Source organism: Gobius niger, assembly GCF_951799975.1.
Source record: "Gobius niger genome assembly, chromosome: 16".
Classification (NCBI taxonomy): domain Eukaryota; kingdom Metazoa; phylum Chordata; class Actinopteri; order Gobiiformes; family Gobiidae; genus Gobius; species Gobius niger.
Window position 1 is genome coordinate 6371948 of NC_136867.1, and position 24682 is coordinate 6396629.

At 43.8% G+C, this 24682-nt stretch overlaps 1 protein-coding gene across 1 annotated transcript in view; it reads right to left on the reverse strand.

Moving 5' to 3' along the window:
- Window positions 1–2035: 2035 nt before the first annotated feature.
- myo10l1 (myosin X, like 1) overlaps window positions 2036–24682 on the reverse strand; it is a 68722-nt gene continuing 46075 nt past the window's right edge. The window contains exons 15-45 of the mRNA XM_079573239.1: window positions 24546–24638; window positions 24401–24469; window positions 24197–24279; window positions 23997–24099; window positions 23655–23735; window positions 23121–23245; window positions 22928–23045; window positions 22755–22861; window positions 21287–21566; window positions 20784–21075; window positions 20144–20436; window positions 18546–18779; window positions 17202–17325; window positions 16890–17031; window positions 15360–15464; window positions 15195–15290; window positions 14991–15084; window positions 13529–13584; window positions 13310–13452; window positions 12922–13116; window positions 11533–11690; window positions 11339–11459; window positions 11081–11229; window positions 9079–9227; window positions 8798–9005; window positions 7723–7859; window positions 7453–7576; window positions 5563–5910; window positions 4602–4778; window positions 4231–4422; window positions 2036–3987 (exon numbers count right to left, since the gene is read on the reverse strand). Of these exons, the coding sequence (XP_079429365.1) occupies window positions 3883–3987; window positions 4231–4422; window positions 4602–4778; window positions 5563–5910; window positions 7453–7576; window positions 7723–7859; window positions 8798–9005; window positions 9079–9227; window positions 11081–11229; window positions 11339–11459; window positions 11533–11690; window positions 12922–13116; window positions 13310–13452; window positions 13529–13584; window positions 14991–15084; window positions 15195–15290; window positions 15360–15464; window positions 16890–17031; window positions 17202–17325; window positions 18546–18779; window positions 20144–20436; window positions 20784–21075; window positions 21287–21566; window positions 22755–22861; window positions 22928–23045; window positions 23121–23245; window positions 23655–23735; window positions 23997–24099; window positions 24197–24279; window positions 24401–24469; window positions 24546–24638 (4701 nt within the window). The 3' untranslated portion in view covers window positions 2036–3882. The remainder of the gene's footprint in view (window positions 3988–4230; window positions 4423–4601; window positions 4779–5562; window positions 5911–7452; window positions 7577–7722; window positions 7860–8797; window positions 9006–9078; window positions 9228–11080; window positions 11230–11338; window positions 11460–11532; window positions 11691–12921; window positions 13117–13309; window positions 13453–13528; window positions 13585–14990; window positions 15085–15194; window positions 15291–15359; window positions 15465–16889; window positions 17032–17201; window positions 17326–18545; window positions 18780–20143; window positions 20437–20783; window positions 21076–21286; window positions 21567–22754; window positions 22862–22927; window positions 23046–23120; window positions 23246–23654; window positions 23736–23996; window positions 24100–24196; window positions 24280–24400; window positions 24470–24545; window positions 24639–24682) is intronic.

Sequence of the window (24682 nt, forward strand, 5' to 3'; positions counted from 1 at the left end):
TTATTTCTGTATTTTTGCATTTATATATTTATTTATTATTTTATATATTTATTTATTTATTTATTTCTGTATTTATTTATTTATTTATTTATTTATTTTTGTATTTATTTTTTCAGTATTTATTTATTTTGTATTCATTTATTTATTTCCGTATATATTTATTTATTTCTGTATTTATTTCTGTATTTATTTCTGTATTTCTCTTAATGTATGCAAATCATGGGGTGGGCCTTGAGGCCGCTGCTGTAAGCTCATTGGTTAATCTTTCTTCATGCACAGGCTGATTTCAGACACCTTTTCCAGCATAAACACTGCCAAACATGAGCTCTGCTTCAGTCTATTGACAGTGGCACAGATAGTAGAGCGGGTCATCTTGTGACCAGCGGTTCGAATCCTGCAGGGGCACACTGTCGTTGTGTCCTTGGGCAAGACACTTCACCTGCCTTGCCCCAAGTGTCTGCGTACATTGGTGTATGAATGAGTGTGTGAATGGGTGTGTGGATCCGTGCTGGAAAGCTCTTTGAGTGTACAAAGGCGTCAGTGGTGCAGTGGGTAGAGCGGGAAGTCTCATGATCGGAAGGTCAAGGGTTTGAATCCCGCCTCTAGCACAGACATTGCCAAACATGAACTCTGCTTTAGTCTAGCGTTTTTTCCACCTTCATTAGGCACTCAAAGAGCTTTCCAGTAAGGATCTACTTGTTCTGGCCAGAAAAGCATCTAAAAATCAAGTCAATGTATTTAAACTATTGTGGATTCGTGTTAATGGAGTTAACAAATTATGGGCTGTTTTACACTGAAAAATAAGCTAAAACCAGTAGCATTTTTCTTTTTGTTTCATCTTGAAATCATCTGGGGACCCCCACCCAAGGCGTTGTGAAACGCAGTGCCACTTTTCAGGGTCACTGTAACAAAAATGCTTGAAAGTACAAGCCTGCAAGTTCATGAAATTGATACAAATGCTTTGTAATTAGATGCACTATTTTTTTCTTTTCTTTTCTCCATATTTATCTTAGTTTACAGTACAGTGAAAATGGACAGAATAAACTGAAATAGAAACAAAACAAAAACAGCTATTGGGCTTTTAAAGTACCTACAAAGTTTTACAAAGAGTACGGTTTCATGATTCATGTAGTAAAATACAGGTGACACTCGGAAAATTAGAATATCGTGAAAAAGTTCATTTATTTCTGCAATTCAACTTAAAATGTGAAACTAATATATGATAAAGACTCATGACATGCAAAGGGACATATGTCAAGCCTTTGTTTGTTTTGTTTTGATTTTGACTGTGCTCATCCCTGCAGCTTGTGCACCTTTTCCTTCCACTTATTAATGTGGTTTAAAACAGCACTGTGAGAACATCCAACTTCTTTTACCTTTTGAGGCTTTTGTCAATGATGGTTTTCTGCACAACTGTCAGGTCAGCCGTCTGAACCCATGATGGTGACGTTTTGAGCTGCAATAAAGTCCCTTTTCACAATATTCTGATCTTCTGAGATTTTGAGGTTTTTAAGCTGTGAGCCAAAATCATGCAAAGTGAGATATATCAAGCCTTTATTTGTTATAAATTTGATGATTATGGCTCACAGTTAGTAAAAAACAACGGCTTGACATACCGGTATGTCACTTATCATCATATTAGTTTAACATTTGAAGTTGTATTACAAAAATAAATTAGCTTTTTCACAATATTCAAATTTTCCCAGTTTCACCTGTACAAGTAAAAAGGATGGGGTAATGCGTCTACTCTTGAAACCTATTCCAAGAGTAACCTACTCCAGTGAATTGACGCAACGTATTACTTTTGGGTGTGGATTGTGATAACATTCGACCCCGAGTACAAGCTCATAATAACTTTGACCTTTTAATTACTTCCAGGCCCAGGTCAGCATCATATCTATATTAAACTATGTCTAATCTGGGTGTAAAAATCAATGCTTCATTTAAATGTATCCCTAAAGCACACATTCTAAAACCTGTAAAGTTTAAAACGCAATAACCCTGAGTCCCACCTGAAGAAGCCCACAGTCAGGAGTTCATCTTTCAATAATTTATTAAAGCATATATCTGTAAAGCCATGTACAAATAAAAACAACATGGACATCTCTCTCTTTCTCTTAAAACGAGCACAATGTGGAACAGCATGGAGACAGGATGCGCGGCGGAGGACCAGGGCCCACTCTGGTCGAGGCGTCAGATGGTGTACAGGTAGAACGGCTCCTGGGGGATGGCTGTTGCTTGATATTAGTGTTTAGAGCTTGTAGTAAATGAAAGACCGGTTGGAAGTGGGCCCTGGGACAGCACTGCAGCCCAGCAGACAGGAGGCAGACCAAGGGGTTTGACTTTTTACTGATTAACTGACTAGAATTGTGGTGCAGATGTGTTGTTGTTTACCTCCCGAGCCCTGGATGCTCAGCGCTGTGTGATCAAGATAAAAGGGCTGCCTTGTGTCTGTCTGCGGGGCCAGTGCTGGTGACTATGAGTTCAAAACAAAGACACATGTCCGTCATGTCCACAGTGACAGATCCTGCTTCTCTGAACGCTCCAGTCCCAGCTCTCATAGACTCACTGCTTCACATACACTGTAGAATAGAGATAAATACCTGCTCCCTCCCACCCCACACGCCCACAGACAACCACTACAGCGTTCTCAGTAAATACATCTTATTTCCATTAAATACAATAAACTTCTTTTTCATTTCTCTGTTCACTTTTCTTTTCCAAGCATTTGAATGAGTTTACACACACACGCACACACGCACACAGCATTCCAGACACAATACTTGAGGACATAATATCAGTAATAAAAAGGTTTAGAAACACAGACATCCTGGTTATGTAAAGAAACATTGGAGCGTCTTACAGTACGTCATGGCTCTGGTGACAGTGAGGCCACTGCGGCCTGGCTCAGAGTGAAGTGTTCCACTAACTGTGCAAAAGTCTGTATAGCTCACATCTATAGTGTCACACACACCCATCAGATCAGAGTCTGCACATATTTTACATCAACATTATATCTTTAGACTGTACAGTGCAGACACCAGTGTTTATGTGATATACAGTAGAAAACATCCTCTGTGAATATACAGCTGAAGTCAGCATTCTTTCTATAACTTTTTCTGGATAGTTCTCTTCATGTTGCAGGGGCTGATATCCATGCGTTAATTCTTTATAGGCAAACCTCAGCGGTACAATAAACGCTACATATTCTTAAGGATTTTTGTAATACAGTAATGTTTCAGGCCCCTTACACTGGCTGAGATTACTTATGGTGGCCACATGGTGGCACTGATGTGTGACAAAGTGATCACATAGATACTGAAGCCGCTTGTAGCTCCAAAGTAAATCTTCATAGAGTCCTCTCTCTTCTTCACAACATAATAACACTGTAATACTGAAATACTGAACAGAGTATGGCCTTAGTGTTAAATAAAGAGTATGCAGAGTAAGAACAAAGACGGAGAGAAAGAGAGAGACAGAATAGAGTGTCTTCGTGAACAGAGGTGTTTGGCTCTGGCAGTGCACTGGGAGGGGCCACCTGGGACAGGCTCAGCTGGGACAGCTCCAGAGGGACTTTGTGCTTGGAGCCACCTGCTCTGTGTGGGTTTAGACCGAGGTGTGATCAACATTTACATGCAGGACAACCAGCAGCTGGGAGTGGAACTGAAATAACTCAAAGAAGCTTCTTCAGGTCTCTGAGTATCCCAGATAGCGCCCCCTATCCCAAGTGACGCCCCGGCCAGTGGAGTGTGCGTTGGCTTCTTTTCCACCTCCTGCTTTTGTTCGTTTCCTTGGCCTCAGTTCTGCTTTTCAGTGCCTCCGACACAAGCGGCTGACTGCTCCCTGTCTTAGTGCACAAAGCTCCTGATTGGTTGGTGGTGATCAACTGACCCAGGCACTGGCCACACTGGTCACTGACATGATGCTGCAGCGCTTCTTGACCACCATGTTGATGTAAGCCCTCATGATCTTGGTGACCTCTCCGACCTGGAAATGGAAATCAGTGCTTCTGTTATTCAAGATCGTTATGTATGATCATTGAAATAAATGATTAACCTATTTCAAATGTCACACTGTATGTTTTTGTATCTACTATCTAAAACATCTAAAAGGTTTGTTGTCATGGGCGTTAGTGGTGTCTTATTCTATTCGTTCACAGATCTTGTTTCACTCTACGATATAGCACTATTCTCATGAAAGATTCCGCTGTAGCACAGACGCAGCTCTCACCATGGGCGTCTCGAAGTACATCTCCCTCTCGTCCACGATGATCTTGTAGGTGCAGGGCTGGGACGCTCCGAAGAAGGTGATGTGCTCGTACTGGAAGGTCTCCAGAGGTTTGGGCTCTCCTCTCTTGTACACCGACATGTTGTCCGCACTCACGCCCAGCCACAGGTCGTGAGGGAAGCCGCCCTCTTTGCACTGCACACAGGGGGCCAGGCCAATTATGAGCAACAGATTTTGACAAAATAACCGTGATCAGTAAGTCTTAATGTGGTACAAATGTCAGACCGAGGGAACATGAATAAATCAAAACAGCATTTCGTTACCTGACACTGTAGCAGATACGACGGGCCTTTAGAGCAGTAAAGTAATCTCACCTCCACGTCGAACAGGGTGGAGCCGTAGCCGGGCCAGTCTTTGATGATGCTCATGTACTTGAGCATGGCCTGGTGCTGGGGCATTCCCTGCAGGCGGGTCCACTTCTCCAGGACACTGGTGCGAGTGGCCGAGGTCTCCTCCTTCACCCACATCTCCAGCATCTGCTCCTCCTCCACCTGCGAGCACAAACCGGGTCAGTCTCTCTGGGGTCGTCCCTCCACCTCCAGTGTCTGTGTGCTCTGGGGTGTGACTGAGAGTGTGAACCTGTGAGCGCTTCCTCGATGTAAAGCGTTTTGAGTGCTTAATGTAAATGACCATTGAACATTTCAACAGTGAGGTGGACGTTTAATAAAGTACATTTTGATGCTCTATAACATCACACGGGAAGAGGGAGATCCATACTCCAAGGATATAACTGGGACTCGCTCTTGGCCCTTATGTACAGTATGGTTGCACAACAACAGTATGGAATATCCCAGCCTGTGCCCATGCCCAAAGAGAGAGTGAAAGTCCAGGTTTGATTCCCACCAGGGACGGGGCCTTTCTGTGTGGAGTTTGAATGTTCTCCCCGTGTCTGTGTAGGTTTCCTCCGGGTGCTCTGGTTTCCCCCACCACTAAAACATGTACAATAGGTCAATCCTTTGGACAGGTGCTTCTGACCATCAGCCTGGCTCCACATCATGGAGATGGGTCTCCGAGCGCCGGCCCACGCTGGCTGCTCACTGCTCCTACACGTCGCCCCAGCGGCATTGAGGATGGGTCAAATGCAGAAAAAGCTAAATCGCTCGTTTCCATCCGTAGTCCCTGGTTACATCAAATCGCAATCGAACCACTGACCTTTATTGGATGTACATTTGACAACAGAGAGCTCCTTGTTGTAGCCTCCACAGTGGCGCACATTTGCACCGTCAGTAATGACCAAACTGATGATGCAAATGGAAGTGGCGCCTCTCCGCTCACCTTCTGTTTCTTCAGGGAGCCCGTCTTGAAGCTCCTCCTCAGAGTCCCATCCAAGAAGCTGGGGGTCTTCCTCTTCTCCACCCCGGCGTTGATCCCTCCTGGCCCGATGCTCCCTTTGCCGTCGCCGCCCCCTCCCGCGCCGGCCCCCGCCCCGGCCGCCGCCCCCACCCCGGGCTTGGTGGAGTGGAGGATACGATTCCGGAGGCGGCCGATGGGGTAAACGCTGCCCAGGCTCCAGGCCGCCCTGCCCGCCCCGTCGCCGTGAAGGTACTGCAGGCGCAGGGAGGCCAAGTGCTGCAGAGTCTCCTCAGGGCCGGGGAAGTGTCCGCTGATCAGGGACTCGTGAGCCTGGACAAGAGCAAGTTCAAGGACACAAAACCAGTATTATTTACTAAAGACTAACATGAACTGTAAGACCAGGGCTTCCCTCCTAAATTTGGAGTTCATCCTGTGCTCTGTGAGGAAAAGATGTTTATCTCTGGGAAACTGGAGAACTATGGTCACATATGTTGTTTCGTAGAACATGGATGTTGCATTAGCAGATAACATTACATACACAGTGTTTCTACAAGTGGAAAAAAGTCAAATGTAATGCTTTTATGCCATTTTAACACCTATTACAATATTTTTAATGCCACAAATGCAAACAATCTTGGCACATTTCATTTAAGAAGATGAGTAAGATTTGTAAACATTCAGTCAAACCGGAGAATGAGGGGAAATGTTGATATTCAAAACTAAATTGGACACAACGGTGGGAATTAGACATGCAGCTGAATTTGATTTGGACCAAAGCGTTTGTGTTTTTGGCAAACGTATACAGTAAAAATAGATGAACGATGCCATGTTGTGGATTTAAGACCAGTTTGAATCCAATCGAATGCTTTTTAATGACTTAAAGAAGAACTAGGTAACTTGTTTACCTTAATAAATCCTCTCCGTAGTCCCTCTGGGGGTAATACAAGTGTTAATGGGATGATTGGGGGGGTCTTTCATCTCCCCCTGGTTTGTCTGGCCAGAAAACCACACTTGCAACTTTGCCTGCACCGGATCGGAGGCCCCAATAGACACTAATGGAATCACGAAGAAGAAGCTAACAGGCTAACGGGCAAAGCTAACTGCGGGCTAGCGCCACTTAAAGAGCATTTACAGCCAAGTTTGAGTGAAAACAATTATTTCTAGGGCTGAAACGACTAATCGATTAATCGACGACTAATCGATTATTGAAATAGTCGATTTTTAGTAATTTAGTAATCGATTAATCGTTTTCTGGTTCACAAAGATTCAAATAGAGCAAAAATGACATGAAAATGTAGCATTTTTGATGATGTTTTTCATAGTAAGTGTAGTGTTTTATACATTGTAAATTTCATAAATATCCGTCTGTGTCTCATCCAATCAGAGGCAGAATTAGTGCTAAGAGCCTCCAACAAACATTCACTTTAAGTTTCCTCCATCAACACGTCCTCAAGCGGCGCCACTTTAGTGTCATGTGATAATGATTTTTTTGGGAAAAATAACACATTTTCCTACACCATTCACAGCCAAGCGATTAATTGATTAATCATAAAAATATTCGATAGATTAATCGATGACAAAATAATCGTTAGTTGCAGCCCTAATTATTTCCATTGTGTAATTGGATATATGCATCTCTCTGTCAGAGTAATATTTACCGACAATTAATGAGTAAAAAAAATAACATGCTACGACACCTGCAGTGGCGCCTGTGGCCTCTAGGGGCATGAGTTACTTAGTTCTGCTTTAATTTTGCAAAATACTGCATAATGTTCTTCAAAATACTGTTTTTATGTTCATGTGTGTGATCTATTAGAGCATTTTCCGGTGAATGTAAAGATGATTCTTGACACAGAAAGGGAAGAATCTCACCTGCTCAAACATAAACGCAAACTCCACTCCCTCCTTGGGCATGCTCTCCACGTCCAGGAAACAGTAGAGCTTGAAATAGAGCTTCCACTCTCCTTCCTCGTCCTCTTCCTCGCTGCCAGCCAGTCTGCGGCCACATCAAGGATAATCAATACTAATTCTATACACGAAAACATCCTCAGAGCCGCGAAACCGCCATCGGTGCGGGACACTGACAGCGCCACCGGAGACGCCCCGCTGCCGTGGCTGTAACAAAGACTGAACAAGGCCCACCTTTCAAACTTGGCCAGGACGTCGGCCACGATGACCCTGCTCTCCAGCGCGCGGTCCGTGACGGAGTTGTGCTCGAACAGAGAGAACAGGTTTTTGCTCTCCTCCATGGCCAAGCCCCGGATCAGCTTCTCCACCACCTGCAGCCAGTGGGGAGCGGACATTCGGGATGAGAACTCAATTATTGTGAGGAAAAACATATAGATTTTACTTTTGTTCACGATTAACGAAATTAAAACTGATAATGCAAATCGAAGTACCGCTGTTTCTTCAGCCTTTACTGGTGAGTGGCACAGTTTGGCACACAGACACATGCCCTATACGACTCATAAGGCGTAATAGCGGTTTACCGTAGGACCTAAAATTCTCACCATTAAAGGAACAGGCCACCGTTTTTACATACTGAGATATGTTCTTACCTTAGCTTTGACGAGTTCTTTAGGACCTGTCTGATCTTCCCCCGTGCCTTCAGTCATGTAAACACAGCGCAGACGGCGTTAGCATTTAGCCTCTCCCTCTCTCCTCTATAGCTCCAAAACAGGTCAAGATAGAAGCTACCAAGCTCTTCCACGTTTTCCCTATTTAAATATGGATACGTGAAGTGTTCCACTACAAAGTATAAAAGGGGGAACTATATTGTAAGGCGTAATAATACCAGGAGTAGTTCGAAATGCCAAACTACTCCTGGTATTACTACGCCTTACAATATAGTTCCCCCTTTTATCCGCTTAGAAAATCCACATTGTTTGATTTTGTGTAATTATACTTTGTAGTGGAACACTTCACGTAACCATATTTAAATAGGGAAAACGTGGAAGAGCTTGGTAGCTTCTATCTTGACCTGTTTTGGAGCTATAGAGGAGAGAGGGAGAGGCTAAATGCTAACGCCGTCTGCGCTGTGTTTACGTGACTGAAGGCACGGGGGAAGATCAGACAGGTCCTAAAGGACTCGTCAAAGCTAAGGTAAGAACATATCTCAGTATGTAAAAAATGGTGGCCTATTCCTTTAACTTAGTGTCAGCTTTTTGAACAGATCTCGACATCCCTAGCCATGAGTGCATTAAACAGCGCCGCGCACCTCTCCCGCGGTGGTGTGGGAGTTGATGGAGATCTTGCAGGAGCCTCCCCCGTGGCAGTAGACCGTGGTGCTCATCTCCTGTCTGATCAGCAGGGCGGCGATCTCCTCCTGTGAGGGGACAAACTCGCGCGCCTTGGTCTTCTTCAGCGAGTCGGCGATGAAAGTGGCGTAGCGCTCGATATCCGTGTTGGGGTAGCGCTCTCGCACCCTGGAAACACCGGAGCGTGAGGTGAAATGCGCATGGTTATGGTCGGATGAGCGTAAAGCGGGCTAAGGCGTACCTCTTGAGGTGGAAGCGGAGGTAGCGCAGGATGGCTCGGCTCGGGAGGAAGGTGCAGCTCATGCAGGTGAGCAGGTGCCAGTGCGCCCGGTTAGCTGGGCTGTTCGGCTGAGGCACATGATTGGTCTGCTTGATCACCTGACAGTAAACCTGAAAGCCGAGGAGAAGGTTACGCACAGGAAGGGCGTCATTTTATGGTTGGAATTAGGCTTTATTGTGACTTTTTATATAACATATGACTTATGACATATGTGGTGCTTTAACCTCTTAACTCCCGCCTGAACCGAGAGCATTTTCTCCAGTTCAGCTTTACCCAAATCCTGTAAGCCAGTGTAACACCTCATTTGAAAGCGCTACCAAAGAGCTACAAAACTAAATGGATCTTTTTCCTCACGTCATCAGATTTGTTTCCATCTTTTTTTTTTGCGGGTATTCAACTCATTTTTGTCATTTTTTTGTCATTTTTTGTCATTTTTTTTGTCATTTTTTGTCATTTTTTGTCGTTTTTTTGTCACATTTTTTGTCATTTTTTTTGGTCATTTTTTGTCACATTTTTTGTAATTTTTTTGTCAATTTTTTGCCTTTTATTGTAATTTTTTCGTCACTTTTTTGTCAAAGTTTTCTCACTTTTTTGTCACATCTTCATCATTGTTTTCGTCTCATTTCTGTCGCTATTTTCACACATTTTTTCCAGAAGCTTTTGGACTGGGGTAAAGCCAAGCTGGAGAAAATGTGCTCGGTTCAGGTGGGAGTTAAGGGGTTAATCTGTTTTTTAAGGTGAGGCACTGCAGGTGAATTGGGGAAAAATCATTTTGAGGTATCAATTTGAAACTTACAAAAACTAAATATCAATTAAGGGTTTAAATCACATGTGTTAAACAGAAAGCCTGCGGCGCAACAAGTGTGAGCCGTTATTATGTATTAGGCCACAGTCCTTTACAATATATGTGGGCAAATTCAACATTATATTTAGTCAGTCTCAATAGTTACAAAGATTTATTCCAGAGGGGATTTAGGAGATCTGGTTTAGTTTCTAAATAAGCTAGTTAAGGCTAGGAATTAGATGTGAAAAAAGAATATAGTTTGGTTTTTGTGTTTGGAGAAAGGAACACCTATAAGATGGTACTCCTTTTCAATTTTGTAAACAGACAATGTAAAGTTATTCTTCCTGTTATTTCTGTCATGTGAGAACAAGAATTTAAAAAAATGTGAGGGAAAAAAAATCATCTGAAAATAAAGTACTAGTTGAGTCTAGTAACTATGTTACTAATACTAGACTGGAACATTTCCAGTACTAGACTGGAAAGTTTGGAGTCTATAGGAGCTACTAAAGTGGAGATATTGTTGTAAGAGCGGAATGAAAATCAGCATTGGAAAGGGCAAGTTTGGTCTATCTTTTTGCCTTACATTAAAACGAAGTTGTTAAGGCTGAAAACAAGCTAAAAATCGGAAAATTGGCCACTGCTCTTAACTCTCGCCTGAACCGAGAGCATTTTCTCCAGTTCAGCTTTACCCAAATCCTGTAGGCCAGTGTAACACCTCATTTGAAAGCTAAGATCTACAAAACTAAATTGATCTTTTTCCTCACATCATCAGATTTTTTTCATCACTATTTTTGTTGGGCAGTCATCTCATTTCGGTCAAATTTTCGTGACTTTTTTGTCACTTTTTCGTCAAATTGTTCTATTTTTTTTTTGTCCATTTTTTTTGTCACATTTTTCTCATTTTTTTCTCAATTTTTTGTCAAATTTTTGTCCATTTTTTGTCACTTTTTCGTCAGTTTTTTCTCACTTTTTTCACATTTTCATCCTTGTTTTCGTCTCAGTTTTGTTGCTATTTTCACACCTTTTTTCTAGAAGCTTTTAGATTGGGGTAAAGCTGGAGAAAAAGTGCTCGGTTCAGGTGGGAGTTAAGGGTGAAACAATGTGTCTGCAAATCTCTCTGCACATTTAAATGGTTTTGAAAAGCAAAAGCCGCTCTTGTCAGTCCGCGTGGCCGGGTACCTCGTCCCTGAGTGGGCGCAGGTCCTGGCAGGTCTGCAGAATGCCCTGGATGATGGGCACGGTGTCGGCCAGCGTCTCCATCTCCTGCAGGGAGTTAAAGACGCGCACCGCCTCGTCCTGCAGGCTGGCGTAGCCCTGCTGCCTATGCACTGCACACACACGGGAAACAGAAAAGAGTTCATATAGTGACGATAAACTCAACAAACAACATCCGAGAGCTCAGACTGCAGCATCTGCAGCGGTCGGCCGTTCACTCACAGCTGGTGACCTCTCCGTAGGGCAGCGGCAGCAGAGGGGAGTGCAGGGGGTGCTGGGTGTAGCGCAGGATGGGGTTTCTCCTGTACATCTGTTCCACTATCTCTGCGTTCACACTGTTGTCCTGAAATCAACCAGCATCAAAATCAAACCCTGTGGTACTACAGTGGTACAGCTGTTTTCCTTTGTCAGCACACCTTGATGTCCCTGATGAGCTGCAGCGTGGGCGTCTCGATGGGCGTCTTACTGTCAATGACTGACTGGATGGCGGCGGCCCACCTCATGGCTTCATTCAGCATCTTGGTGTAGAGGCGATACGAGTGCTTCCTCCCGTACACGATGATGTTCCAGTAGCCTGTCAAAGAGCAAGAAGCTTGGTTTAGACACTATTTACATTGTGTGATTCTCATGGGATTATGTAGGAAAGAAAGAAAAAAGGGTGAAATAACTCAAAATATGTTTTATATTTCAAATCATTCAAAATTGCCTGTTTAAAGGCGATACATGAAGCTTCATTGAAGTTTTTTGCAAACTTTAGCTTCAGTCAATTAAAGTGATAGTCTGGACAGAGTGAGATTTGAACTGAAACAATCAGACTCCTCCCCCTTTAACCAGAAAGCCCTGGGCCGTTTCTCAATTCTCAGACTGCAGACTCCGTACTTGTGAACTCCGGGGTACGAACTTGCGGGTGCAGACTCTGAGAACGGACTTGAGGAGTTCACGAGTGTGGACTCGACTTTTTCAGCGTTTGGAACGAGTGAACTCGATGACATCACAGGAAGTAGCTCCTGAACACAGGGCTGTGAGCTTTTATAACATTAAATCACCTCATGAAATTAAAAGGGTGACACTGCAGGCGAAGTGGAAATATGTTTTTAAAGACATAAATTATACACTTCTGCAATAAACCAAAATAAATGTTTACATTTTATACAATTTCACATCATTTTTTACAATTATAGCCTATAAATAAGGCGTTATGTGGAAAGTCATTAAAAATCTGATCTGATCTGCAAACTGAAACAATAAAAAAATAGGTCAAATATGAACTTGTTTGGGGGGTTGCAAATTATTCTGAAAAAACGAACAAACAATTTAGACTTTAAAATATGTAACTGTTTTTGAAGTTCCCATATAAAGATGTGTCTGCAGCGCCCCCTATATAAAACAATGTACAAGTAAAATGCCTTTGTCCTCAATGACCTGTTCATGACGTTGACGCCAAGTGCTCAAAACCAAACGGATTGTGGGAAATATAGCTGGCGGAGAACGCACAAGCCTCCTCTGATGCATCCTCGGTAAAACGGGCGGAGCAAGTTCTCATCCGGGGATTTACAGCGAACTTGCTGAGAAGCGAACTTTGAATGTGAACAGGACTTGGGCCACGCGTGATGACGTTTCACGAGTCCACGAGCACAGAAGTCCACACAAGTCCACAGATTGAGAAACGACCCTGCTTAGTTTGCAGAATGAGGAGAGTAGGAACAGGATTTTCTAAAGTAAATGATCAAGCTCCTCCCCCTCCCTCCTGATTGGGCCTGACGGCTGATAACAGACTCTGATTAGTTGCTGAGACATATCCTCACCTGTCTCCCGGTGCACTCGCTCGTCCGGCTGAATGACGGAGCACAGCGAGTTCAGCACCAGCGTCCCCATCTTGGAGGAGTTCTTCTCAGAGCTTTTGTAGTAATCCAGGGAGCCGTGGGTCAGGACGAACCAGCGCTTCTTCAGCTTCAGGGAGGTGCTCTTGGCGTTGGTCTTCATCTCCTTCTGCAGCCAGCCTACAACAGAGGAACGCCACCACACGGTCACTCCTATAGCTCATTCATCGCACGCTTCTGGCTTTCTAATGTCTCTCATGCATTATTTCGCTCTCTCGTGACTTGCAGCGCTGCCTCAAAAGACTAAAAACAAAACAACAAGTGAAGTGAAATGCGTCCGAATGTCTGACTGAGCGAGTGTGTGACATGTGACCTCGGACTAAGAACTCCTGTCCGTCGCTGCGGGCGTCTCCTTTGGGCTTCTGCAGCAGGCTGATCCAGTGGTGCATCTCCTCGGGCGTGTCGCTGTTACAGTGGATCACACGGTTGGCGGTGATGATGACGAAGGAGTTGGGCCTGCGAAACCGTCGGTCAGTATTGCGCACGCTCAGTGGATGTGATTTCTTTTTTTTTATTTTCTGTAATATCTCACCGATCCGGATTGTCTGATGCGCACACGGAGTCAATCAAGCCCACGTCCAGAGTCCCCTGCACGAAGGATAAAGACATACTGTTAATCGCCATTTGTATCTTCTACAACAAAAACTAATGTGTACAATAGTATACTTGTGATGCAGAGGCTCATCCACTAGGGGTCAGTAATTCATGCCCCAGAGTGAAACAAATGAGACATTCTTTTGGCAAGAAGATTTTAAGGGAAGGACATTTATCCAACTGCTACAGATACTTCATGTTTAGAGGATTGATACAATGTAAAACGTCTCAATATGTCACAACTTCATTCAGAGTAAAACCGTGTTGAAAATGTGTGCATCAAATTTGTCCGTGGAAATGTATTGTATTTTAAACCTGGCTCTTTACATCATTTAGATTTTGCTGCAGAAAATATAGGCCATTTTGCCATGTAAAATGTTATACTTTTGCGATACATTCCTCCCCCTTACAGTTTTGTTTGCATTCTGTTTTTTTCTTTCCCAATTCACCTGCAGCATCTTGCCTTAACCTCTTACCACCCGCCTGAACCAAATGCATTCTGTCCACTTTGGCCATTATATAGGTCTGTGTAACACCTCATTTGAAAGCTAAGACCCACAAAACTGATCTTTTTCCTCGCGTTGTTGCTGTGTTGTGTCACCTTTTGTATGTTTTGTTTTTGTCATTTTTTTGTTGAGTTTTTGTTGAATTTTTGTTGAATTTTTGTCAGTTTTTGTTGAATTTTTGTCACTTTTTGTTGATTTTTTGTTGATTTTTTGTCACATTTTTGTTGAATTTTTGTCACGTTTTTGTTGCGTTTTTGTTGAATTTTTGTCACATTTTTGTTGAATTTTTGTCATTTTTTGTTGAGTTTTTGTCACATTTTTGTCACATTTTTGTTGAATTTTTGTCACATTTTTGTTGATTTTTTGTCATTTTTTGTTGAATTTTTGTCACATTTTTGTTGAATTTTTGTCACATTTTTGTTGAATTTTTGTCATTTTTTGGTTGAGTTTTTAATCATTTTTTTGTTGAATTTTTGACACATTTTTGTTGAGTTTTTGTCACATTTTTGTTGAATTTTGTTGAATTTTTGTCACATTTTTGTCTAATTTTTGTTGAATTTTCGTCATTTTTTTTTTTGATTTTTTTTGTCACATTTTTGTTGAATTTTTGTCACATTTTTGTTGATTTTTTTGACACATTATGGCTGAGTTTTTGTCACATCTTTGTTGAATTTTTGTCACATTTTTGTTGAGCTTTTGTCACTTTTTTGTTGCATTTACATCCTTGTTTTCTTCTCATTTTTTGTGGCTGTTTTGGTGCTTTTTTCCCCAAGAAGCTTTTTGATTAGGGTAAAGCCAAACTGGAGAAAATGGGATCCGTTCAGGTGGGAGTTAATATTGAATACAGAAAATGTGGAAAGAGCCTAAAGTAATAGCTTTCTTGAATAGACTGACCACAGCGTTCTTTGGGTTGGCCTGTTCATGGCCCATGTCCAGCAGCTGATCCGGCGTGCACACTCGCACCTTACTGAGAACATTGAACCAACCACTGCAAGAAAACACAAGACGCACCGGTGACCAACAGAACCGAGTATATTCAACTAGAAAGCAGCATCTAAGCTTCTGGGTTGAACTATTTTTGATGGTTCTTGTCCAGACCTGGAGTCCTCTGGAGACTCGGCAAACACCTGGTACGTCCTCTCGTCTGTCACGATGTTGAGGGCGTTCTCCTTCTCATGGTTGTTCACAATCTCCCTGCGAAGACCGAAGGGAAACGGTTTGCGTCGCGCTCGCATTGAAAGGACGACCCGAGGCGTTGCTTACTTGGCGGCGCGGATGTCGATGGTGCCCTTCAGCTTCTCCTCGCTGTCGTTCTCGTAGTACATCAGCTTGCCGTCCCTCAGCACGAACCAGCGCATCTTCCAGTTTCTGCGGGAAGAGGTGAATTATGAAAACAAAGCCAAATACTAGTCTTTAATCCTAAACTATGTCTGGTGGGATAAGGATGTGTAGATTAAAGTTTTAAAATGGCACTGCAAAACTAATAGCAAATTGCCTTAACATGATATGTGTTTAGGTTTATTTCCTACTGGTTTTAAAATAGGAACTGAAAACCCGACTCCCCCTCCTGGAACCGCCACCTTAACGTGGTGGAAGGCTTTGGTAGGGTCTCCCATGGCAAACAGGTCTTTGGTGACGGGTCAGACAAAGAGCGGGTGAGACTCTCCTTATGAGAGATCAACAGGCCCGGTTAGAACCGTGAGGCCGTCCTTCTGTGGACCCACCACCTGCAGAAGGAGCCATTGGGGGCTGGTGCAATGTGATTTGGGCTCCAACAGCTGCCCCCACGACCCGGCAACGGACAAGTGGAAGATAATGGATGGATGGATGGATGGATGGAAACCCAACTCATGGGCCTCTGTGGACTCGCTGTTTGGGCATTTTGCACTGAGAGCGCTTCAGAATCCAAAACAACAAAAAAGTACAAGTACAGAGGTGTTTCGCAGCTGGTGTCACTTTGAGACCCACATTCATCCTCAAAGCAAAATATAATTTCAACTTGAAGGATAAAACAACTACAATACTACAGTATTTCTTCCCGTCTTTCTGTAGATTTGAGGATAGATCAAAAGACTGACTTTTTCAAAACATTAGCATGCTGTTGCTAATTGCTGGATTTTGCATGGCAATCAAAAATACAGTCGCGGATGTTAAAACTAAGCGTTTGAACTTTCCAGGTTCTGAGCTTCAAAATGACATACAGCATGTCCATATTTACTGAGGTTTAGTGAAACTTGTAGCTAACCGATTTTCATCTCGATGTTTTTCTGTTCCCCTGGAGCCTCGGATGTTGTCAGAGGACTTGTTTTAAAGCCGTGACTTGGCTCTTTCCAATTCAATAAACGGGAAGTCTCTATCGCCTTCGGTCCGGAGTTTTCAGCTTTAATCGGTGCTAGATCGGCCAAAATTCCGAAATATCGGCCCAATATATCGGTCGACCTCAAATCGCAACATCACTAAAGTCCTCATCTGACTGAGACACATTCTTTGCAAATTCAGCCAAAAAATCATCATACAGAACTTAAAAATGTGTGTAAAAGTTCAGATTTAGTTCTATTTTACCCTTGTTTTGATCCTGATTGTGTGTCTTTTGATGACTTTGCTAAATAACTTGCAATTTGTGTTTAGTTAGAATGGAACAATATCATTATAATAATAATAATATCGTTATCCCAAGTTACTTCAATATCGTGCAGCTGTACCGTTAAATGTTCTACCATCCTGGGCCTTTCAGTTCATGCTCATCGGAACATTAGGTTTGTTTAGACACTGGCAAACTCTAACAGCTACAACAACCTCCGGGACAGGGTGGACAGGCCTCCTCCTTTCTTGTAGAGCCAGCCAGACTTGAGGGCGTCCTGTTTGGAGCGGAACCACATGAAGGTCTCATCCTTCAGCACACACCAGCGCCTCCTCCAGGGGATCATCAGACCAGCTGCAGGCACAAAAGTGGGCAGAGGAAGTATTTATACAGCTCGATTTATTCCTCTGTTATTATGTCCACGTCTGGCACTGAAACTGTTCCAATTCTTACGTATTAAAATAAACAGAAAAAGATTACTGACGCCAGTGTCCATGTGAGCAAGTCGAAAAACATCACTTTACCTTTCATGTAGAGATAGCCGTGGAAGTACGGAGGTCCATTCCCATTTAGCAAAGTGACCCGGCCAGTGGTCAGGTCCTCGTCTGTGTCCATCATCCCGTCGTGCTCATCGTCGCTGTCAGCGTACTAGAAATGAACCAAACAACAATGTCAGAATAAATACATTTCAGCAAGTAGAACTATAAGCATAAACCAAAGCGCAGTTTCACAAAGGTCATTTAGACTGGTCTGTAACCAGGGGCAAACAACTGAAAACGCTCACTTTTTGCTGGAGTTTAAAGTAATAACTATATTTATCATGTTATTACTATTTTGAAGCTGTAAAAACAATGCCAGTGGCCTTTCGGTTTAGGGCAGATGAGGCCCACATTTCACTGTCTATCCAGTGAGCATCATCAAGGCAGTTTTTCAAGTGACATCACCAGCTGCATTGTTTTCAAACCTACAAGATAGAATTAACTCTCTGGATTACAGGGAATTTGCATATTATGCTATTACCGCGCTATTCTTCTTGTACAGGAATTCTGTATGGGCGCCACCTTGCCTGGCCTGCCAAACTAATGCTTTTTCAAAGACATGTTGTCTGTCAGCGAGCGTGATCTCAGCAATTTCCCGGTGGCCGTGATTGACCGACGGCATCAACCATTTAGAGAAACGCTGGATATGAAGCTGCAGGAAGCCTTTTTAGAAAACATTAATGTTTGCCATTATTTAAAACAGACGAAAGAGCAGAAAAAAACAGTGTATCAGCCGCGCACGCCATCCATAATGTTTTGGAAGAGTCTCAATGCTCAATTCTGTTTTTTCAAGTAACGTGTAGCATTGCTGACAAGCCACTGTTTAAATATATTGACACATATTTGAGCTTTTTCATGGGTTTTCTCCTGATTTCCATTCTATTTTTTCACGATCTTCCATTGAATGAATCCAACTCACAGGAAGTGCTTACACCAAGAGGAAATGCTGTAAAAACAAAAGTGGCTGAATAAGGCGACTAGTAATACATCTCATCTTTTAGAGAGTTTTAAATAGTTAATTTTCAGCGACTCAAAATAATAAATACATTTCTATTATTGCTATTGTACTTATTTAGCATACGGGGCGCATATGAACACAGCTAGTCGCGTGCTAACAGAGAAATCCACAAAGAAACCCTTTTACGTTTGACCAAACCCGAACCGAAGACAGGTTTCTTCTTCTCCTAAAACCAGTCTGAATCCCCTTTGTGAAGCTGCGCCCTGGTCACGTTTAACCGTCAAGGCTAGGAGAGTGCGTGAGGCGGCTCGTACATGTCTGCGAGCGCGGTGCGTGCTGGTGAGAGGATGGGTGTAAGTGTGTGTCCTCACAGAGTCCGAGCTGCCTCTGTAGGACTCTATGCTGGCGTTGGTGCACGTGGACTTGCGCGGGTGCTCGTCGTCTCCCACCGCCGCGCTGCCCCGGTTGCTGCCCGACACGGAGCTGCTGTCGTCGCCGGCGTTGACGGAGCCCTCCTCGTCCTCCTGGTCGTAGTCCGATTCCGTGTCGGCCGGCAGGGAGTAGATGGGCTCTTCGCCGTCCTGTAAGCTCTCCACCAAGCTGACCTGCAGGGACATGATGACCGTGTTAGAAGTTCAGAGGAGTTCAAGTTTGTAGAGTCCAATCAAGTGGCTTCACGCGCCAGAGACGACAGGTGGGACTGAAAACAAAAGGTGTGTGTAAAAAGTAGACATTTCATTTTCATAACACAGTCTGGGGATGTGTCAGTTCCAGATTGTGCTCCATGTGAAAAGAAAAAACGTCGTCAAGCGGCTCAACTGAAGGTAAAGGACTTTCTACATGAGCTAAACCTCTTACTTTTCATGGAGGGCCACATAATGAAGTGTACACGGGGTGAAGGGCCACGGATCGGTGGTCAGTGCAGTGAAACTTATACTGGGAGTATTTAGCAGAGGTTTCAACTGTTCCCCACATCTTTATTTTGGCTCAAAACCTTAATGCTAACCTAAAATGTTAGCTGTTAAACCATTCCCCAGAGCATAATACCAGTTCTATATCATAAAAAAGTATGCTTTGGAGGTTTTAATCATGTGAAAATGTTAAATTTGAAATAAACGGTGCAATCACTGGCGATGTGTGCCAAATCATCAAGAAGCTGGACGGCTCTTGTGAAAAGGACCAGTACAAATGATAATATTCCAAAATGAGACAACAACGCGCCACTGGAAGAAAGCCAGTGACATCATTAACAGTATAAGTTCAGGCTATGGCTAAGCATTCCACAGACTGTATGCATGAGCTTCTGTCACATAACTTTTCACCTTATTTTGTTTTGAATTGCTGAGGCACCAAATTGTATCAATGCAAACTGAGGTCTTGTAAACTCTGCTGCCATTTTTGGTTGATACCTGTACCTGAATGTTTGGTCTAAATGAAACAAAATATATTGGAAATTTAATGTCACCTGCAAAACATCATTAGGTGACCTTAAATGGGGGGTATTATGGAAAAACGACTTTTTCAAGCTTTACATCATGTTATTATGTCATTCCCTCAAAACATGCCTGTATTTTTGAGTAATCTGTTAAAAATTCATTCACTACAGCCATTTTGAGAGAGCGATTTTATACAAGGCAGTTATTCTAATTTACTGCATTTACAGACCAACAGAAGGTTTGGTCATCATTGTAGTGAGCTATAGACTGGTGCTATGTGATTGAAAAAAGCATAATACCCCCTCTTTAATAGTGTGGATATTAGCATTTTTCACAAGCAACTTGTTGGCAGTTGATAGGATTTAGAGTGAGTGAGGTTTCAGAATCAATACCTGGAAATAAAATCTCTCAACTTGCTCTTTGATTCACTCAGTCAAACGCCTACGCTCGTATATGACCAGCAGCTTTAAACAGTTAAACATTTGGATAAAAAAATGACATCTACAGAGTGATCGATTAATCCGAGGTCTGACCTTCCTATCGGCACCGGTCTTCTGCTCCTCTCCAGGGGGCAGAGGCGGGGGCGGTGGTACTCCTGACATGTCCGGTGGAGGGAGTGGTGGCGGGGGAGGGGGCCCGCCGTTTGGTAGTGGGGGCGGAGGTGGGACAGTCCCCTCCGCGAATGCAGGCGGCGGTGGGGGCAGCTGGCCGAAGATGTCCTGGTCCACAGGGGCATCGGACTCAGCGGGAGGGGGGAAGTCCGGCAGAGGGATGCACTCCTCCTCGGCGTGGAAGCCTTCATCCACTTCTTCATCTTTAGAGGCGCCTGGTGGTGGGAAATCAACGTCAAAGGCCTGAAGTGTCTTTAAGAAGTATATCGTGGACCAAAGTAAAGCAGTACTTCCTACACATGAAGTTTAGCATCATTATTTGTCCTCACTTGTTCAGGGCCAAAGGTGCTATGTCGTAGGACCAGATTTGGACCGCGGGCCGTATGTTGCCTACTCCCTGTGCAGTGTTCATTTCGTCAACTAAAATATTTCGCCAAATCTTTGTAGTTTTAGGTAGTTAATAAGACTAACTATGACTAAAATCTCCGGATATTTTTATGGACTAATACAAACTAAATGACAACTGCCCTGATATTCTCCATCTCCTCTCCCCCAGCCTCACCTGACGGGGGCCCGGTGGCTGCTCTGGGGGTCTTGGCCTTAGTCTCCTCTGGTGGCTTGGGCCCGGCGGTGGCCAGGGCGGGGTCCACTCCGCTGAAATTGAGCAGGTCGATGAGGCTGGCCGCCTTCCGGGACGCCACCTTGTTCATGCGCTTGAGCTCGGCGTCTCTGCGCAGCTGCAGCTCCTGCTTGGACTCCTCGCACAGCTGGGACACCTCGTCCTCCCGCTTCTTCTGCAGACGCTCGATCTCACGCTCGAGCTGCAAGATCTCCTCCATCTGCTTGGCATCATCCTGGAACAATAACACGTAAATTAGTCTGGGTCTTTTGACAAACTTCCACTGTTTCATGGAGCGTCTCCGACATGAATAAAGAACAGTCCTGTTCCTTTGGTAGGGGAGATGATAAAAAAAGAAATGATGGATATTATTTCCAAAAAGGCAATAGCATAACATTACATAGTATTCATGTTTGTGTTAAATGCTGTATTAAAAGTTAAAGTACATTTGACTTCTTCTCAGCGGACTCTTCCGTCTCCTCGTCCACCTCCTCCTCTGCTCCCTGCTCCTTCTTCTCCTCCGCCTCTTTCTTCTTCTGCTCCTCCTCTTTCTTCTTCTTCTCCTCTCGTAGCTTTCGGACCCGGGTCCTCGCCACTTGTCCCCGGCGGTGTTTCTGCAGCACCACCACCGCCTTGCGCTGTTTGACAAATCGCTTCCTCAAGATGTGTCTCCTGAGGTGCTTCTGCAGGGCGATGACAGCGGCACGGGCTCGCTTCAGAAACTTCCTACGGACAAGACACGGCGAGATAGTTCATAGGTAATGTGCCTACACTCCGATTCTAGCTACTGATGATTAATCAGTCACGAGCAGCATGTGCAAAAGTGGATCAGCTGCAGAGTTTTGCATTTTAACTCGTGCAGCACATTTGAGACCCTAATATTGCAATACAGGCCATTTCAATGGGAAATTCAGTACAACCCACCAAAGCTACATGCTATTTTCCAGCTGGCACTCACTACTGGCGGCAGCACGGTGGCTGAGTGGTTAGCACTCTTGCCTCACAGTAAGAAAGTCGCGGGTTCAATCCCCGGACCGTGTGGGCCTCTCTGTGTGGAGTTTGTTGCATTCTCTGGATGGGTCCGGGTGCTCCGGTTTCCTCCATCAACCCAAAACAATCCTTCAGCCTGGTGATTCTGACCACTGGCTCCAGAGCTGGAGATGTGCACTCACTCACAGAGTCACATGCAGAGGGCAAATTTCCCTACGGAGTTATGTGTGCTATTAAGATGCATTTGAGCTAGAATTAAGTAGTGAGACATTATTTGGTCAGTGTTCTATCAATTATCTTATTGGTCATAACTTTATTAATAAAAAGGTTTTGGTGTTTATAGATACAAACTACTTTCACAGCTCTTTTTATTTGCTTTGAAACGAGCCACATAAGGCAGAACACTGTTCTGTCCTCAGCGTCGAGAATTTGAATTCTGAGCTGGCTCAGATAATTAGCTAAATGTCTCTCCCCGCTCTTCACCTCTTTTCTCCACTAAAGCCTATAAAACCTTTCATACAAAGTACCAAAAATTATTAATTTGACCTTCCAAGTACAACCAAGCTGAAATCAGGACTAAACCAGGTCTAAAAAGGTTCTAAATGACCCATTAATAATGTCTAAACAGAAAATCAGTAAATCAGAAAAACACTTCACTTAAAGGAATTACTAAAGCTTAAAGCAGTGGCTCAATAACTAGTGAAACAGGCAGCGCAGTTAGAGAAGCACTGTACCAGAGAGAACTCTCTTAAAGTGACGTTACTCTCACTTGAACCAACCCACATCCAAGATACAGGTTCACCTACTTTCAAGTGCAACTGTCTATTTTCTTGACAATACTTTGTTGAGCCATGACATCAGAAAAGGCCCTTCTCTGAACTGAGAATCGCCGATTGCTGAAAGAGACTGAGAGAACGTTCGTACTTGGCCGAGAAGGTGAGGAGGTGAGCGCGGATTATCATGGCTGCTTGGCGGCGGATTTCGTCTCTGTCTTTCTCCAGTCGCTGCTCCAGAGACTCCTTCATAAAAACCTAAATCAGAAGAGGAGATGTCAATGTACATGAACACGGGGGAAACCACATGAAGTCTTGAAATACCTTTGTCTTCCCCAGCTGCCACTCCTTCTTGGTCTTGTCATATTTGCATAGAAGGTCTGTGCTCTTCTTTTTGTCGTCTCCATTCGCTGGCACTTTTTCTTTGAAGAGAATTTTATACCTTGAAAACAAGAAGGAAACACTATTCATATACGAACCACGTGGAACAAGCTGATTTTGTGAATGGCGTTTATACCGTATAAAGAAGTCTTTGAAGGTTCTGCGCACGGGAAAGCCAGCGCGGCGGATCTTGACGGTCTCCAACATGCCGGAGTACTTCAGCTGATTCAGCACCACCTCCGGGTCAAATTTACTAGGATTCTGCATTTGGAGAAAAAAAGGAAAAAGACCATGATCATAGCGTTTATGCAGATCGCAGCGACCGACCAACTATGCATTAGAACATTAGACGAACCATTCTGCAGCCAGTCACCTCACTGTATCAATTAAGATCTATATCATTGTGATATCACACAAAAGCAAAAAAAGACTTTTTACCTTTGAAAATTGAAGGCATAAAGTAATGTAATTATTTATTTATTCGCGCATTCCCTGTGACATTCTTTCTATAAGCTTCTGCAATGTCAAAAGATCCAGTGTATTGACGATGTGAGAGTGTGACCACTGCGGAAAGCCTTCTCCAGCACATCCCAAAGCTTCTCAACAGGTTAAGATCTGGACTCAGTGTTATAATGAGAGCTTAGACGTGAGAGAGACAAACGAGCCTGACCTTGTCCATGTTGGGTTTGATGCAGCGGATGAAGAATGGGTTGGATGTGCTGAGGGTGGCCATTAGAGCGTGGAGAGAGTCCTGGTAACAAGAAAAGTGGAGTTAGTGTCCTGGTCAATTCATAAAATATACAAATATCATTAGCTTCTTTTAGCCTTGCATTTGTCTTCAAGGCTATAGACGGTTGCTGTAGATTATGCCTATCTTCTTGATCATTAAACATCAATGACGGATGAGTCAGCGATAAATGGGGGAAATGACCATGTTTGGATTGCAGAGTCCTCGCATCACGTGGATACCAAACGTGCCAGCATTTGTGAATGGAACATAATCGTCACTCACCCTGAACTGGGAGCTGACAGTGGGCTTGCGTCTGGCTGTCCCCATCTTCTCCTCATTGTTCCTGCTGCCCACTTTCTCAAACAGGTCATAGATGAAGTCCAACCTGGGATTATTCAGAATTGTAGGTATGTGTCGGTATTGGGGGTAGTGTGTAAAACATGCATCTTCACGAATCCTCGCTCGTTCCACATGCGCCTCACCTGCTGTCCTTGAGCATGTTTAGAATATCATCTCGGAACGTGTCCCTGTTCTTCTCCAGGATGCCTTTGACGTCATACAGCACCTTTATGACACAAGCAAGCAGAGGGAGGTATGACCGTTGTGCTCCATTGCAAGTCTGATTATTTGTGCCCATGTGAAACGTTTCCAGGAGAAAAGAGACTGATTGAAGTTGAACTCCTCACCTCTCCGGCGTAGTGCTTGATGCCAAACTGATGGTCTGCCAGTCTGGGCTTCACATAATAGGGGTTGGTCTGTGATAAGATGGTGATAAAAATCAGAGCTCATATCGCATTGGGCAGTATTTTTTGCTAAAATCGTCTGACTGACCGAGTGTCGGCTGTGCAGCTTCTCCAGCAGAGTGAAGTCTGTGCCTTTGGGGAAGCGGCTTTCTTCATTCACAAGCGCCAACAACCCCAGTTTCTATGAAAAAGTTAGGTTTGTTATTTTTTGTGGTTAAAATCAGT